The following is a 17,782-nucleotide window of genomic DNA, read 5'->3' as shown; positions in this document are numbered from 1 at the left end:
ATCTGACTAATCTAATAATTGATAGAACACCACAATGAATTCAAATATTGTACATTGTTTTGTAGTCAGTCATTGTCTGTTTATGTGTATGTGCACATTTTAGTTTTATTGTCAGAGTTTCGATTGTCAGTTTTTCAAAATATTATTCCATTTTACCAAAGGTCAAAGGGCTATCAGGACTTGTATTTTATCATGAGTTCAACTTGATTACTCCAATATATCATAGGGTACATTTCTAGTTTCAGGATTTTATGTGTAAAGTTGATCAGAAGATCATTCTATTGTACCTAATGGGTCGATTCAGCTTGTTAATTTCATTTTTTGAACATTCCATTGTAATGGAGGAGTTAGTCTGGATGCCAACTGTGAGTGAATCATAACAATACTGTATAGGAACTAGACTATGGAGGAGTTGTGGCAGGGTTTTGATTTCAGAGATCATTGCATTGTATTGTATTGTATTGTATTGTATTGTATTGTATTGTATTGTATTGTATTATATTGTACAGGGGGTGTGGGTGGGGGTGGCGGTGTGCGTGGGGGTGGGGGGATGGTAGTGTGAGGATTCAATTTCATTCTGAGAACATTCCATTGTACAACAGGGATAGTTTAAGTATTTTGATTTCCTTATATGAGAATATTCCATCGTAACACAGGGAATTTCAATGTTTCAGGATACCCACATGAGATTATTCCATTACACTGAATGGGTAGTTTCAGTATTTTACTTTCATTACTGGAACATTCTATTGTACCAAAGGGGAAGTTTCGTTTGTCTGGGAACATTCTATTATACCAAAGGGGAAATTTATGGATATCCATGATGATAACATCAACATGAGATATTCCATTGTATCAAAGGGGTAATTTCAAGATTCCAATATCATTGAGTCTATCCCATTGTACTGAACAGGAGGGTTCAGGATTGTAATTGTTGAGAACATTCCATTATACCAAAAGGATAGCCTTAGTTGGACTTGGAAGAGTTTTACTCCAAGTTAGTTATTGAACTCTATTTTTTCATATAATACAAGACAGTCTTACCATATTGATCATTTATTGGACATTTATTACACTGGTTTCAAAATGTCCAAGTTTAATTGTCAGTAATGGAACCTCCCTGGACTGGGAAAGGTGTTATTACCATTTATTGTGATATGTAATTTGTATGGTGTTTTAGAAAACAAAACTGATTTAGAGAATACAGTACTTTATGAATGTAATGATGGTTAACATTATGCATTGTATAATGCACAAGCCAAGTTGAACAAAAAATATGGAATTTATATCCTGGTCTTTCTGCGTCAAGACGAGTGTCAACATCACCTGGTTCTGCTGTGTTCGAAATATGAGTCAAAATGTTCAAAATTTCCATCACTTTCCCCGATTATTCTTTGATATTACTAGTACTGGTATGGTTATGTTATTTTCTAATATTTTTTTTTCATTCTGCTGGAAAATATTTTTGACCTAGGGGTTCTGTCGCTAAGAGTGACTAGGCTCATAGTGACAAAGCCCCCTTAGGTCACTATTGGGGAATAACTTCTACATGTTGTACTTGTCTACTGTCAGAGCTGGGTAAAGCCCTATCTTGTTTAGAGAACAAGTAATGTATATGATTGAGTTTATAAATTGAACATGTGTTAAGGCAACATTTGATACACCACATGTGTCTTTATGTTCTATCATATTATCAATAAATCAAAACAAAAGTGACAGTACGTTTTACTTGTGACAGTTTCATGTTAGTAGGAAGGATATCATACAGACTTCTCCATCGTCACTGTGCATCAGCTTCTCCATCGTCACTGTTGGTGTCTTTTTCTGAGTTTGTAAAAGGATTCTTCAGTTGTTTTCTCTGTAATCACTGGTAAAGGACAGGAATGGAGTGTGAAGTCGAAGTACCAGAAGGTGGAGTTTCTAATTTTACAGATACTATACTGATGACTTTTTTTGAGGCAAACAACTACATTTTACATTGTTTTGGCACAACTTGTGATTGTGTTCTTATTTCATCCTGAAAACGAGCAAGGAGATTCTTTTCAGTTTTCATCTCAGCCACTGAAAAGGTCAAACATGGAGTTTGAAGTTGAAGTACCTAAAGATGGAGTTTGTAATACTAATACTGCTAATGGTACATTTTGGAGCTGACAGCTGTACTTATGTTGTTTTAACAAATTTCATAATTCCTGTCTCACTTCATCCTAATACTAGTAACAGAATCACACAGATTGTTAGTTCTTTCTTTCTTTAACCACTGGTAAAAGCTAAAATTGGAGTTTGAAGTTGAGGTAACTGCTGTTTAAATGTTAGTGTAAGATACTTGGTGATAACTGTTGAAGGTGGACTTTATGATTTATGTGGTTTTCAAGTTATCAGTGAATTCAGTCTTACATGATCCTAAAAAGGGATAGGATAGGATGGATTCGTGGCTATTCTGAACTGATATGATATTTGTCTTCCTTTTATCAATATCAAAGTACATTTGGTATGCAATCAGAAATGGCAAGTTTTAGAGTCATCAGTGTGAGTGTTGTTTTAGTTCAAGGAAACGATTGAATTTAATACTGTGCTTAAGTAGAGGAAGTGAATGGTTTTGAAGTATAATGTTGAGATGTGTCATCTCCTTAGTCATTTCTATAAATAGCATCTACTTTCTCCTCATATGACATCATTGTATCATCCATATTAGCTTTATGAATAGAAAACCATACAAAACAACTGCAGTCCCATACATAGTTCTGTATTCAAGTCAGTTTCTGAAGAGAGTAAATTGCTTGGGGAATAGTAGCCTAGAATTGATCCATACAAATGGGGGTGTTGAATTCGTTATTCCACATGGAGAAATCAAAATCCAAAATCCCCATTCATCTGAATTCTAGGCAAGGTGAAGATATTTTGTCACAGGTTTTTTGAATCCTTGTAACAGAGGCAAGGGAAATAAATATAGAACAAAATTATACTCTTATTTACCATATACCTTATTTAGATATTTTTGTCGGGTAACCAGTTTAAATTGACACCATGTACATGTATTTGTTTTTGTTTGTATTTTCAGAGGGTGAAGAAGAAGTGGAATGGTTGAAAGAAGCAGGATTTCAGGACCTAGCATCCAAATTTGAAGGTATGAAGAATAATATTTCTGTAAATGATTTATAATTTACAGAATAAAAACTGATGTTTGACTCCTAGGTTGTAGTTTGTATTTGAAACACTATAAATGTTACAAGTATTGTGGTTGGCCACCTTTCAGGCTCTGTTTGCATGGTGACATTTTAAAATGCAATGCGACTATTGTCTTACGTTTGCACCTGGTGTTTACATGGAGATACCAAACCCACACGAAAATGCATCAATTTGAAAATGCTGCCGGCCAAAAGTAGATTGTTTTCAAAATGATCTGTTTTATTCGAAAACAGAGTACATTGTATTGTGTAAATTGCTGAAAATGAAAAGATTCAAAAATGGAGTCATGTAAACAACCGAAAACACAACAATAAAAAACACACATATGTGACCTCATGAATGACCCCATCGATGAAATACGTAATTCACAATAAAGCCATTTTGTTAGGTTTGTATGTGTTCAACAGCATCTTTCTCAATTTTTTCTGTCATCTGTGTTTCCATGTAAACGGTCAAAACACATTTGTTATCCTATCGTGTAAACACATGAAAACACATCAAAGCTCTGAAACAATTTTTTATTTTTATTTGAAAATATTGTCATATAAATGCAGCCTCAGTCAGGTGGCAACTGTATGTGATCACCTGACAGCGTTTTAGTAAATGATTATTGATATCCCCTGTAACAGCAAATAAGTGTGAGTGTACAATCATTTACGGTAAGATTAACTTTCTGATGATAAAACTTTGTATGTGTCTTCACCAAATATTTGTTATATTTCAGAGGGGAAAGAACTCGGAGAGGAAGTTTTAGAAAGTGTTACCTCATCACTAACCAGAGCACAGGCAGAAGCAGTACACAAACGGGTGAACACATTAAATGCCACACTACGCAAACGATTAAGGTCAGCGACATTACCGGATGTAAGAGATGTATTTACAGCACAGGTAAGTTATTTGGCTACTTGTGAGACTAACATTACAGCTAAAATGATGTAGGCTTGGTGTTTCACTCATGTGACATGACATTTACAGCTAAAATGATGTAGGCTTGGTGTTTCACTCATGTGACATGACATTTAATACACACCCTCAGACAACTTCTAATGCAAAAAAAAAAATACATAGGTGTCGTGTACAATGGGGATGTAGAAGAAGTTGAAATGTTGATCATTAGTTACAAAATAAACAATTGAAAAAAAGCTACCTAATCTACATTGAATTGAATATTAAGTGTATTTTTTTCAAACATATGTTGTAATGACATGTGTGTTTTGTATTATCATGCAGGGGTCACTTCAAGACCATTCTGCTAGACGAGAGTCGCGGCAACACAGGAGAAGTCGTACTCTCCCAGAAGGCTTTATGAGTAACAGATCACTGATCAAAACCAAAGAAACTGGAATTGACACTGGTATAGCTGAAATCACAACAGGTTAGTATACATCAAAAATGACATCATACTCAAAAACATTTGTCATAATTGATGAGATTAACATGTCAGCTTAGTCTCACATCTTGTTATTTCTACATATACATGTAACTGGCATCCTGTGTCTTTATTGTAGTAGAAGGAGTGTAATTATGGATTTTAATTAATTTTCAAACTCATAACTTCTAATTTCTTCCTATGAGCCCTCACATACTACTGGTAACATGTAATATACTTATTGTGTGTTCATAGTCGAATTTCCGGTTCTAAGATGCATTTCGCAAGATGACGTCGCTTAAGTTGTTACATTTAGTCTTTATTAGGTGTAAAATAACATTTCATCAGGAAATGATGGAAAGACATGTTGACCTCTTCAATTATGAGTGATTTTAAGAATAAAGACTGAACGACAACAATGACAGACAGTGATTTTACGGGTGAACTCAGGTACGGTCAGTTGACAAACATTCCCCTGAGTAGCGCGTGCAAACCCCTCAGTGCATACACAATACATGACATTGTATGGAGAGACGTGCAATGCATTTTGGAACTGGCAACAGGTTTATTCTTGTGCAAAGATAGTCTGTAAGGTACGCCATGAGAGGGTGCCCTCACACATCAGTCAACCTCTTTCACAGAGCAGGCCGGTGAAGGCTGAGCAACACAACATATCTTACAGTGTAGTAGAAAGATTATGACTAGATTTCAACTTCACATCTGACACCTTCGAAATTCTTTATATTAAATTCTTCACTTCATACATGTAATAGGTATGCTGTATGTTCATTCACATCACAAGATTGTGATAGTAGATTTCAAGTTGTGGCCACAGGTCTCACACCTTCCAATTTCTTAATTCATCTCAGACTCACTGAACACTTACTATAGTATATGTAATTGACATGTTGTGTGTTAATTCAAGTAGAAAGATTGTGACTGTTGATATAAAACATGGCTATGTGGTGTATTTGGTAATTACATGCAAGATTTGCTGTGTTAGTTTCACTGAACTGATTAATTAATTAGCCAACTCCAATCACATCCCTCCTAGGGAGTCTGGATAATTGACAGTAATTTGTCCAATTAAGGTAATAAGTAAATACTAAAATGATTATTCAACCAAAATCATGGTCGGTCTTATTTTGATAAATAGTAGGTTGTAACTTTTCATGAATTCAGTAGATTTTGATAATTGGCAGAACTTACGTGTAAACACTATTAAACTGACCAAAATCATAACCCTCCCCAGTCAACTTTGATAATTACTACTAAATTAGTAGGCAATAATTTGTTTATATAAACACTTCCCTCCCTCTCAGCAGTTTGATCTAATTGGCAGAACTTATACATGTAAACACTAAATAACTGACCCAAATCATAGCCCTCCCATTCAATTTTGATAATTACTACTAATTTAGTAGACAATAATTTGTTTATATAAACACTTCCCTCCCTCTCAGCAGTTTTGGATAATTGGCATGTACTTGTACATGTAAACACTAACTGACCCAAATCATAACCCTCCCCATTCAGTTTTGATAATTAATCGGCAATAATTTGTTGATGTAAACATGTCCCTCCCTCTCAGCAGTTTTGGATAATCGGCAATAACTTGTTGATGTAAACATGTAAAGACCGTCCTCCCTTTCATCAGTTTGGCCTAATTGACAGAACTTGTATATGTAAACACTGATTGACTAAATTACCTCCCTTTGAGTTCTGGTCATATGGTGTATTCCTGTAATTTGGATGAAAACAGATAGTATCATTTTGCCACTTGGGGTACTTCTCAGAAACAGCATTTAGACGTAAATACATGTAGTTTGACTTGTTTTGTTGAGATGGATGACAGTCTGTGTTCTTTGTGTTCTACAGCGGGTATAAAGACTTTAAGTTTAACACATACACTGCCCATGGATGTGCCAAAGACATACACCAGTGAAGTCGTGTTAGGAAATACAACCATTGATACAAATGGTAGAAGATCTAGAGAAGCCAAATTGGTAAGTGAATGATATATGTTGACACTTAGTCGTGTAACAAGACCTCAGATCTGTGCTTGGAGGTTGCTGAACAAAACCTGTTTGATAATACCTCTGGTGTTTTAACACCCTAGATGAGCCCTTTTGGTGTAATGCAACCTTCAATCGCTTAATATCAAAAGAATACCCAACAGGCTAACAGCTAGACTCTTTGACAACAACTAGAGTTTTATTTACTTGTTTTATGCTATCACAAAAGAAATATGAATTCATATAATGATATAGACCCTTGCATACTATTTATATAGAATACTGCACCCTGAAAAATATAAATTGACTGTTTTACCAAAAACAAATCAAGCTATCTGAAGTGTCCAGCAACATGATGATAGGACATGGATATTCACAGGCAGTATAGCGCCCTCATACAGTTGATATTAAAAATGTATGTAGTGCAGATTTACGCATGAGGATACAAGTTCAAAATATGAAGTGTACATGCTTTATAACTTCTTTAGACTTCACATCATTTGGCAAATTTAATGACACAACATATTTCAGTGGTCTGCTTCTCGTAGATACATGTGGTGTTTTGATGTGAATGCGAGAAAAGAACAAATGACAGTCATGTAAAGATGTCACAGTTTCAATTCCCAGAATGAGTAGTTTTCATTGTATATTTCATAATGCATAATTATCCACTTGATAAGTCGCTATCCTCAAAAAGTCATATGATCCTTCAAAGTTGCAGGTTTTCCTTTAACTGTGGTTTTGTGAGGGTCTAGTACCATACACTGGGAGTTAACAATTGCCATTTTAAAATCAGAGTTCATACATTATGTGCCATTTTTTTTCTCTGTTACAGAATATTCGACTAGAGGAGCTACCGTCCAGTAATGGATCACCCTCAACATTGCCAGTAAGTATTTGAGGTCAAGATGGCCACTAGAGGGCGCTGTTTATTTCAACTAGGCAGGGAAAATATACAGGGAACTATTTATGATGTTGTTAACCTGAATGGAATGTAGAACTTTTGTTTAGCAAAAGAGAAGAGAAAAGTGCAATTTTAACATCCATACATGAATGCTTAGTACAATACTTGTACTGTGTTCTTCAGTGATGTATGAAGCACCAAATCTTGTAAAAATCCATACAGGGTTTGAAATGTTGTTGTTGTTGTTGTTGTTGTTGTTGTTGTTGTTGTTGTTGTTGTTGAAAAATGGGTTGTTTGCTTATATCAGGGTTGTTAAACTGTTCACCATTGAACAGAACACTATTCTTGCTCTCTGTGGATTGTGATGACACTGGTGTCTTTCAACATTACTGTACAGGATTCCCTTATTTCCTGATTACAGAGAGACATATTATCACTTTCATGATTATAGTTTATATTTTAACATTAGATGTGTTTACATCAATCTTTTGAATACTGAATTCTTAATTTCTATCTTTCAGAATGTTACAATAATTCAAGATAAGCTAGGCCTGACTCCTATTGATAATTTGGGAGTGAAAGATATTGAGAAAATTCGCTCACTAGCATTGATAGAGTTGACAGCCATGTTTGATAATTATTCACTCAGTGTAAGGCCAATGAGAAAATCAGGCAAGAGGAAGGTCAAAGGTGAGTGTTATCATGCAAGTTGGATGGACTGAATACACATATGTTGGGTTGGGTTTGTCTTGGCTACAGCAATGAGCTTACTTGAGATTGACAGAAAAACACAATTGTGGTTGTTTACCATTTAAGTATTTGTTTTATCATGATACCAATGTTTCGACATCACACTGGAGGTCTTCTTCATGTAAACTCTAGCCAGCAATAGAAACCTAGTCCCTCTTGTATCAACAAGGTCAAAATGAGTTTACTTTGATACCCTATATCTATTTCTTGATCACTTGTACAAGGTCACTGTCCTTATCACTGTGTTCACAGTCAGGGGTCATGTTATTGTTATGATTGTCTAGGTCCCAGGGGTCATGTTATTGGTTTGATTGTCTGGGTCTAATCACTCCTGTGTGGATGACATAATGCATTCACAGGCACTCAAATTACTGTAGAATGACTTTGACACATAGCTGATACTTGTGCCTCAGTGATTTTCCATTGACGTCCTGATTGGTTGATATCCTCATTAGTAACTACCAATCAAAATATAATACCCATGCCTGCACTGGGGCACAAGTATATAGGAAAAACACACTGTTTGTAACTGTTTTCATGGATATTCCCTAGGAGGATTCCTGTTTGTCTTATCTTATGCCATAGAAGTGTTTTGGCTGAACAATCCTGATGGATCATGTAGTATAGGTGTTGAGAAAGACTTGTTTGTTTCTCAGGTTCAGCTCAAAAATCCTAATGTTTGTCAGTTCAAATCATACTGTAATTTTTATTCCTTCATTCCAGAGAGTGGATTATTTGGTGTACCTTTGCCATTACTTGTTGAAAATGACAGGAAGAGAGTGCCAAATACAAGAACACCACTACTATTTCAACAGGTGATCTTAAATGCTAATATGTAAATGAGCTATAGTAACCAGATGATAGTGTAATGCTAATATGTAAATGAGCTGTAGTAACCAGATGGTAGTGTAATACTAATTATGTAGCTGAGTTGTAGGTTAATTTGAATGGATGGCCAGATGGTAGACTGGTATTTATATGTAGATGAACTAATTAGAATAGTAACCAAAAGAAAGACTATGGCTGATTTGAAGATGAATTGTTGCAGTCATAGCCAGATGGAGGGCTGATAGAATATGTAAATTAGTCACAGTAAACATAGTCATGGTTAACAAAGCAGATGTAATGAGCTATTATCAACTTATTGTTACAAAATGATACAACATGATATATAGATACAATAGCAGGTGGTGATATTCCCAACACAAATTTGCATAATGCCCTAATAAATGTAGTATTTCAAATTGATTTTTGTGTATGACCCAATTTTCATGTCTTTGTAGATACCAAATTAATAAACAGATTTATATTTAATAAATCTAATTGATAAAAAAGTTAAAAACTATATTAAATATATAATTCATGATTTTGTTAACAACAGATGCTGGAATACCTAGAAGAAGGGTGTTTAAATGATGAAGGCATTTTACGTGTTCCTGGGTCAACGGCGAGAATGAAGGTACATTGTCTTTTAATTGTCTAGTCAGTTCTATGAAAAGCAGGAAATTTTGCTAAAGACTTATTTTCACTTTATATTTCACTGGAAGACAAAAACACAAAAATAAGTAGTGGCTAAAATACCTTCTTGTACATGAATACAACAGACCAGTCTAGTAATTAGTGAGAATTAGTGTTTGAGAACTAGTTGAAGACTCTATAATCTCAAACTTTGAATTGCTAAATTTTACATTTCAAGACAGTGGCAATCAGGAATTCGGCTTACTATGTTAGACTCAAACTAAAACAATTGTTGTACATACCATTGAATGGATGTTGGTTTAATCATACTCACAGTAGGGTGGCATTTCTGATGACTTATGATTACTTTATTACTTTATGATTTCTGATCATTTTCATGATCTTCCTGTGTATTTTTGGGGGACTTCCAATGTTTACACAATCTTGTGTACAGGCAGATTAAATCCACACAACTGCTGTCATCCATTTGTGTAGTCTACCACATTGAACAATAATAATGTGTGTTTGTGTTAGTAAGCTGAAATCTCAGTTACTGCTTTACTATAGGTTGAGAATAATGTCCCATTTTACACTTCACTGAGCTTTGTACAAACAACTACCATAGGTTTAGTAGCTGTCAGGGTATAACATGCAGCCTTTTGGAAAGATCATTTGATGACTTAGGAAACAGTGAAAAAAAATGATTTCTGTGTTGCCTACTGCCATTTAAATTTTTGAAATTGACAACCACAGAAATAAATATTAATTACTTTCTTATGTTATCCTTGGCAGTATTTTACATATATTTTTACTATATTCTATTGCCAAATAAATAAATCTAAAAAAAAGTATGTAATGATTTACAATAAGCATTTGACCTTTACGCCTGTAGTTTGACCTGTGACCTCACCTTCTAGTTTGGCATTTGACCTCTATGCCTTCTAGTTTGACATATTTATTGGTTAACTTAAATTTACAGACACTAAAGAAAGACTTAGAATCACAATATCTTAATGGCTGTCTGGAGTTTGATTTCAAAAATTACCGTGGACATGACGTGGCTGGACTACTGAAACAGTTTCTACGGGAATTACCAGTTCCACTACTTACAATGGAATATATTCAGGCATTTGCAATGGTAGAAAGTAAGAAAGCTGTTTTTTCATTTTTCAATTCAATATTCGTGTCTTGTTTGTTGAGCCAAGATTCAAAATCAGAATGGAAAAAAAAGGCAGAGAAATAGAGGTCCTGTAACTCTTTGAAGTCGTGTATTATTGCATAATAGGTTTCAGATTACAAAAAAATATATGTTACTGAGCTGGAAATAATTTGTCTTATTTCACCGTATATGTGTAGTTACAGAGTTAGCACACTGCTTTGCAATATGTCACAGATTAAAGCTGTTGGTAGTAATACCTGTATGCCCTTTATTGTAATTTATTTGTCAATATAAAATCATACAAGCTAGTGGCCATATGGTCCAGATTAGAATTAGGGTATTTATTTTGGAATTCTACTTTATGAAGCAACATTACTATGTTTTTCTACATGAAAAAAGTGAAGTAACATACAGCAAGTCCTTTTTTATAACTCAATAAATTATAAAAAGTATAAAACCTTTGTTATTGTACGCTATAATAGCAAACATTTTATACATCAGTCATCTTTTTTAATGTTTTGCAATTTATTGAGTTACAAACGAGGACTTGGTATATGTTATTTCACATTGATTTTTTGAAGTAGAAAAACATACTAAAGTTGTTTTATAAATGAAAAATCCAAAATAAATACCCAATTCTCATCCATTAATATGTAATCACAGAAAATCAGAATTTAATTCCAGAACTGAAACTGTACATTAAACTTTCTCATCACAAATTACATTATGCATGATGTTGAATAATATAAAATTGTTCTTCTTTCCTTTTAGGTATGCCTGACAGAAAGCAACAAATACAGGCTTTGAATTTGTTAATCTTAATTTTACCCAAAGTTTACAGAAACACATTGAAGGTAGGAAAATAATGAAATCATTGACAGAAATTGTGCAAACTTAATTTATAGACTTATGTATGTGCATATATGTATACAGTGAATGGATGATTACATGATCAGGAACTCCATTGAGATTTATGTATCTGCATATATATATACAGTGTATGGGCGATCATGTGATCAGGAACTCTGTTGAGTCTCGGAGCATATGAATATTACAGTACATAACTTTTTTTATACAGGGTTGTGAAGTTTAAACTTTATTACTGAGTTTACTTATGTCTATACAGTAATATGTTAGGTAAATAATGGGGGCAACATTATGGTGAAAGTTAATTGCAATTATCTTTAAGTTACTGATTCACAACTTATGTTTTTCATGAAATTGAGACTGGAGGTTGCTGTTAATGTTAACAGTATAAACTATTAAGAATTTCCACTGTGCTGCAAATATGCAGCAAATATGTAGCACATGTTTATAGTATTCATATTACCATATCAAGTGTAAGAGTCTACTATTTCCATTGTTTTTGATTAAATTGACAACTTCCATGTTTACATTACAACCAGTACTGTATACCTGAAGGGGGGCGTAACAGAAACATTGTTGCAAGACATCAATGTTAATTGACACTTATTTCTAAATCCTCATTGTAAGGTATCATATCATGTCTATCAATAGAGATAACATTATTTCAAAATCATTCAGTCTGACGGGAATTAACAAGGATATAGAATATGTGTTAGGAGCTCAGATTCCTAGCAATTTCATGAAGGGGAAAGTTGATATTGTGGTAACATGTATTTAAATTGTACCATTAACAAAATGTTCTTTTTCCTTTATTTTTCAGCGTTTGCTTCAATTCCTAAGTAAATTGGTAGCCAGAGAATGTCAAAACAAGATGTCAGTAATTAATGTTGCTATGATTATAGCACCTAATTTATTCGTAGTCAAGTCATACACTAAATCTATGGACACTTTAGAAATGCAGATGGCTGCCGGGACGTCCAATGTAGTAAGGATGCTGATCAATTACCAAGACGTCCTGTGGATGGTAAGTTTGATGTCTGATATGTTATCAAGACAGAAAATGCTGTTGAATATACTTGCAGTTGCAGTATGTTTGAAAGTTTTCTTTTTCCAAAGCAGATGTTATGACCCTCAAAGTGTGATAGTTAATGATGTTAGGAAAGTGAAGATGACACAAAATTTAAAGTTCTCATTTTCAACATGAGGCAGTTTGACTGCCAAAGTGTAATGTTAAGTGATGTTTAACAGGAGATTTCATCTTAGCTTGCAGATGCTATTAAATGATGTATCTAGATCTGTCAGACTACTGATCACAAGGTTTCATGTTAACATAGACACAATAGAGATAACACACAAACACCCCTTATGCAGTGTCTGCTCTGTGTTTTGTTACATCTGTATTTGTTTTTGTTATCATTAACAATTTACAGAGTAGACACTGTGTAAGCGATGTTTGTATGTTATCTTTATTTTGTCTATCTCAACATGAAACCTTGTGTGATCCTGATATATTGTTTAATAGTATTTACAAGCTAAGACAAAATCTTGAATATAGGAATATACTTATTTTAATCCAGAATTCGTATATTTAATATTTGATTAATTTTTCATCAAATCCAGGTACCGTCTTTCATGGTTCTACAATTAAGGCATGTCAATGAAACTGCCAGAAGAACTGAAAATAAAAAGTCTAGAGATTCAAAATATGTAAGTTACCACTCTCTCTTGCAGTGACTTTTACCTAAGTTACCACTTAGGTAAAAGTCAATATATGCACTCGCTATCGCTCGTGCATATATTTCGTTCACTGGTCAAAACCTCTTGGCATACCTTTCCCAGGGGTGGTTTATTGCTTAAGTATAAAACATTTGGTGCATTCAAGATCTCCTCAGTGTCCAAATATAAGCATTCAACGTTCCACGTCTCTTTCTTCTCCATAATAAAGGAAATAGTCATATCACATCATAACATTTGATATAAGTATAATAAACTAAATATCTATTCTCTTTCAGTCTATGAATTTCTTTCACAGTAGAAAAGGAAAGGAAGACGGCAGTAAAAAGGTAACAATTCAGAAATCTTGTTTTCTTTCTATTTATTACCAAACTACATGCATGAAGCTGTTCTATCCAGTCCAAGTCTCATTACAAGTGTTTTTGTATAATAATGATCTTCTGTTGTGTTGGCATTGCATATTTGCATATGAAATGACTTCATTTGAATAATTGGATAATCTGACATACTGCTGGTTTTTGGTGGAACTTATCAATTTCTCCAGATTATTTCAAAACTGAGACTATTTGAAATAACATGCATGGTGTGTATGATGACATGTTGGCAAATCAAGTCACACACAACTCCAGCAGACAACCTGGGATTGAAACCCTGGCCTTTAAGTCACACACAACTCCAGGAGACAACCTAGGATTGAAACCCTGGCCTTTAAGTCACATAGAACTCCAGCAGACAACCTGGGATTGAAACCCTGGCCTTTAAGTCACATAGAACTCCAGGAGACAACCTGGGATTGAAACCCTGGCCTTTAAGTCACATAGAACTCCAGGAGACAACCTGGGAATTGAAACCCTGGCCTGTATTAAGTCACTTAGAACACCAGGAGAAAGGCTCAGTGACTGTTGACTACCAAGACTAAATCACAACATATCGTTGTTTTTATCACAGGGTGATTACCAAGCTGGTGTGATAAGACTTCATGCCCCAGAATTTACAAAAATTAGTATAACAATGCAGCTTACAGAGAGTACAACTGCTGGAGATGTTGTCGCTAAATTTCACAAGAGTAGCTTCTCTACCTTGGAGGCTGAATGGTAAGTAGAATTAAATATCTATGTTATTTTTACCTTTAAATAATTGACAAAGCATTGTATCATCAGAGTATTTATAGTAGACTAACTGATATGATGTTTTACTGTCATGTCAATACCAATTGAATTTGATTTTGATAATTTTGTTATTTACTGTACTTCCATTTCCTTTCAGTTTTAACAACCATAATGGTAGTAGCTCACTGGCTGATATATGTTTATGGGAGGTTGGCGGTAACATTGGTAAGTCTTAATATTGGAAGTTGGTACATGTAAGTCTTAAATGTGGGAAGTTAGTGGTAACATTAAGCTGGGAAGTTGGTAAGTCTTAATGTGGGAAGTTGGTGGTAACATTGGTAAGCCTTAATGTTGGAAGTTAGTGATAACATCATTAGGTCTTAATGTGGGAGGTGGGTGGGTGTTTTAACACTCAGAATGCTAGCTCAGTAGTGCTATAGGCATGGAGAAATATTTGTGTGTCTGGATGTGCGAAATTCTTGCATTAAAATGTGGTAGGATGTTATATGATGTGACAAGACAAAGCAGTTATTCATTGATTTATCATGCAAGGCAAAGTGATCAAATAATATATGCAAATCAGTCATTATGTAGTCAAAATAACAGTATAATGACAGAACCAATGGCCTCACAGTGGATGGTAGGGCATACAGAAGTTCTTTTCATGAGTGATTCAGTTTATTCTGCTGCTGGATTTTCGCTCGCTGTTGCTTGTGAAAATACAGCAGAATAAACCGAATCACAAGTTTAAAATACCAGATACCTTTCATACATATAAAGTAACCACCAAGATCGATTATGTTTACATATGGAAAGTAGTTGAAGTTGTTGTTTACTTGTTTGCAGTGAAAATACCTAACTAATTTGCATAGTTATGTGATAGGTAAGCGACTAATTTGCATAGTTATTTGATACTTCAGAACTAGCGATGATCAAGAAAAATAGTGAAATACTTTATGAACCAACAAAAAATTGTTCAGAAAGTGTGAAACAACCTGAAAGGCGTGTATGTGCTTAAAAACAAATGAATTTATTTACTTGTTTTCATCAGGAATTGGTTTTCAGTGCATTAGGATGTATTTTATCTCATTTGCATAGCCAACAGTGAAAATACCGGTTTTATTTCTGACTGTACATCAACGTATGTACACAGTGGTACATATGTAATGAATACATTTCATTTCATAGTTTCTGTGATGCCATAATTTTTACTTTTTGTTGTATCTTTTCAGGTGAAAGATGTCTAGACCATATGACAAGCTTACTGGAATTACAGAAAGTGAATCCATATACAGAATGGATTATTAGGAGAAAACCAGAATGCTGAATTCAGGATTTTATCTCCTATCGTGGGAAAGACATGAATGTCAAGTGATGACATTTATAACAATTATATGACATAGTGTAATTGGACAGTATTACAAATGTGTCAGCTTGGTATTACACAAAAGACAGTTTAATTAACTGTCACTTGCTTACTCCCAAATTTGTATTATAGTCACTATTTATATTTTTGTCTGTATGTGTGAAGTATGTATGTATATGTATAGTGTGTGTGTGTTTGGATGTATGTATGTATGTATGTATGTATGTATGTATGTATGTATGTATGTATGTATGTATGTATGTGTGTACATGTGTACGTATACACATGTATAAGTGTTATGTATAGTTAGCATGGTTGTGTACAGATGTGTACTCATATGTATATACTAGTATATATGTATGTGTTTGATGGATAGTTGATTCTAATACCATCAAATGCAATCTTTTTCATAATAATACTTGTGTAGGTGTATAGAGGCCATGTAATGTCCACATTTAATGTTATGTATACCAGGAAGTAATTATATTGGTTTATTTCAAAACATGTCCAGTGACCTTTGTTTGTTGCCATGGTAACAAATTAACACAGCTTCATAAAAAAGATTATGAAGAATAAGGCTGTGCCAAGAATGATGTCATAATAGCTCAACCTTTCTGAATTATAACATCATAACATTGTTATTATTATTATTTTTGTTATTATTATTATTATTATTATTATTATTCATGTAATTTACATTTGATAAAATGTTGAGACCAAGGACTTTTTCATACACAGTGTCAACATTATGATACACAGAATATACTCAAATTTACCTTAGATAATTGCTTAATAGTGAGTGAGTATATTCTCAATATAGCTCTCAAATAGCTAGTCTATGCCAAATATGATGTCATAGCAGAATAACTTTTCTGAATGTGACACCATAACAGAATAACAGGTCTTTGATGAATATGATGTCATAGCAGAATAATTTTTCTGAATTTGATGAATATGATGTCATAGCAGAAGAACTTTTCTGAATTTGATGAATATGATGTCATAGCAGAATAATTTTTCTGAATTTGATGAATATGATGTCATAGCAGAATAACTTTTCTGAATTTGATGAATATGATGTCATAGCAGAATAACAAGTCTTTAAAGAATATGATGTCATAGCAGAATAACTTTTCTGAATGTGACATCATAACAGAATAACAAGTCTTTGATGAATATGATATACAACTCGTAGTAAATCTGCTATTAATATGACATATACAAACAGAATAGTAAGTCAATGCATCAAGCAGTTGCAGAAATGCAACATTGTATAAATGTTTTGATGAATTTGTTGTAAGTGATGGAAGTAAACACAACATCAGTGCCAGATTCTGACAAGGCATGTTATACCATATATGTAATCAGATTATACTGTACATGTATCAACTGAGATATTTGTTATTTTGCAATGAGTGAAGAGGAAAAACCAGGGTTAATAATATTTTGATAGTTATTTCATTGTGGTGCTATGCTGTAACAATGAACTAATTTGTTGCCAAAGACCATGTGCTGATGTAATTTATGTGGCACATTGAGTGTCTAATAAATACTCTATGTCAACTTTCTTTGTCATTGAAAAGTCAATCAAGATTTCACTGTGAGTTGTAATGTCATTTTGCTATATGTTACTCTCTTTTAGTTTTACAGTTTTCATAACAGCTTTGAAAAGGTACTAAAAGGCAAACAATTAAGACATAAAATCAACAAACTATGAATTATGCATTATTTTCCCGGAATTTTCTAAACATTTTACATTCCAGTGATTAGCTCACTTGAAATGTAGCCCTACCAAACAAACAAACAGTGACATTCTGCTCCAATGGCTTCTCACATAGTGTGAAAGTATTTTTTCAGGATGTATT

The 17,782-nt window shown here is 33.8% G+C and overlaps 2 protein-coding genes across 5 annotated transcripts in view; one reads left to right on the top strand and one right to left on the bottom strand.

Annotated features, from left to right (window-relative positions):
- The window catches only part of LOC144444505 (rho GTPase-activating protein 18-like), a 34,730-nt gene extending 18,613 nt beyond the window's left edge, over nucleotides 1-16,117 (top strand). The window contains exons 1-17 of one of the 4 annotated variants that reach the window (XM_078133942.1): nucleotides 1,745-1,911; nucleotides 3,059-3,124; nucleotides 3,911-4,074; nucleotides 4,417-4,561; nucleotides 6,434-6,561; nucleotides 7,406-7,459; nucleotides 7,996-8,164; nucleotides 8,948-9,039; nucleotides 9,606-9,683; nucleotides 10,662-10,827; nucleotides 11,613-11,695; nucleotides 12,529-12,732; nucleotides 13,329-13,415; nucleotides 13,721-13,771; nucleotides 14,391-14,536; nucleotides 14,709-14,776; nucleotides 15,784-16,117. In XM_078133942.1, the coding sequence (XP_077990068.1) occupies nucleotides 1,884-1,911; nucleotides 3,059-3,124; nucleotides 3,911-4,074; nucleotides 4,417-4,561; nucleotides 6,434-6,561; nucleotides 7,406-7,459; nucleotides 7,996-8,164; nucleotides 8,948-9,039; nucleotides 9,606-9,683; nucleotides 10,662-10,827; nucleotides 11,613-11,695; nucleotides 12,529-12,732; nucleotides 13,329-13,415; nucleotides 13,721-13,771; nucleotides 14,391-14,536; nucleotides 14,709-14,776; nucleotides 15,784-15,878 (1,824 nt within the window). In that variant the 5' untranslated portion in view covers nucleotides 1,745-1,883 and the 3' untranslated portion in view covers nucleotides 15,879-16,117. Of the gene's footprint in view, nucleotides 1-1,744; nucleotides 1,912-2,757; nucleotides 2,888-3,058; nucleotides 3,125-3,910; nucleotides 4,088-4,414; nucleotides 4,562-6,433; nucleotides 6,562-7,405; nucleotides 7,460-7,995; nucleotides 8,165-8,947; nucleotides 9,040-9,605; nucleotides 9,684-10,661; nucleotides 10,828-11,612; nucleotides 11,696-12,528; nucleotides 12,733-13,328; nucleotides 13,416-13,720; nucleotides 13,772-14,390; nucleotides 14,537-14,708; nucleotides 14,777-15,783 lie in introns of those variants that run through there. The other 3 variants (XM_078133941.1, XM_078133939.1, XM_078133940.1) reach the window with 3 other exon arrangements.
- Nucleotides 1-17,782, bottom strand: part of LOC144444508 (small ribosomal subunit protein eS8-like) — a 141,621-nt gene that overhangs the window by 87,544 nt on the left and 36,295 nt on the right. The window lies entirely within an intron of this gene.

Source organism: Glandiceps talaboti, chromosome 13, assembly GCF_964340395.1.
Source record: "Glandiceps talaboti chromosome 13, keGlaTala1.1, whole genome shotgun sequence".
Lineage (NCBI taxonomy): Eukaryota > Metazoa > Hemichordata > Enteropneusta > Spengelidae > Glandiceps > Glandiceps talaboti.
This window is presented reverse-complemented; position numbering and strand designations above follow the sequence as displayed.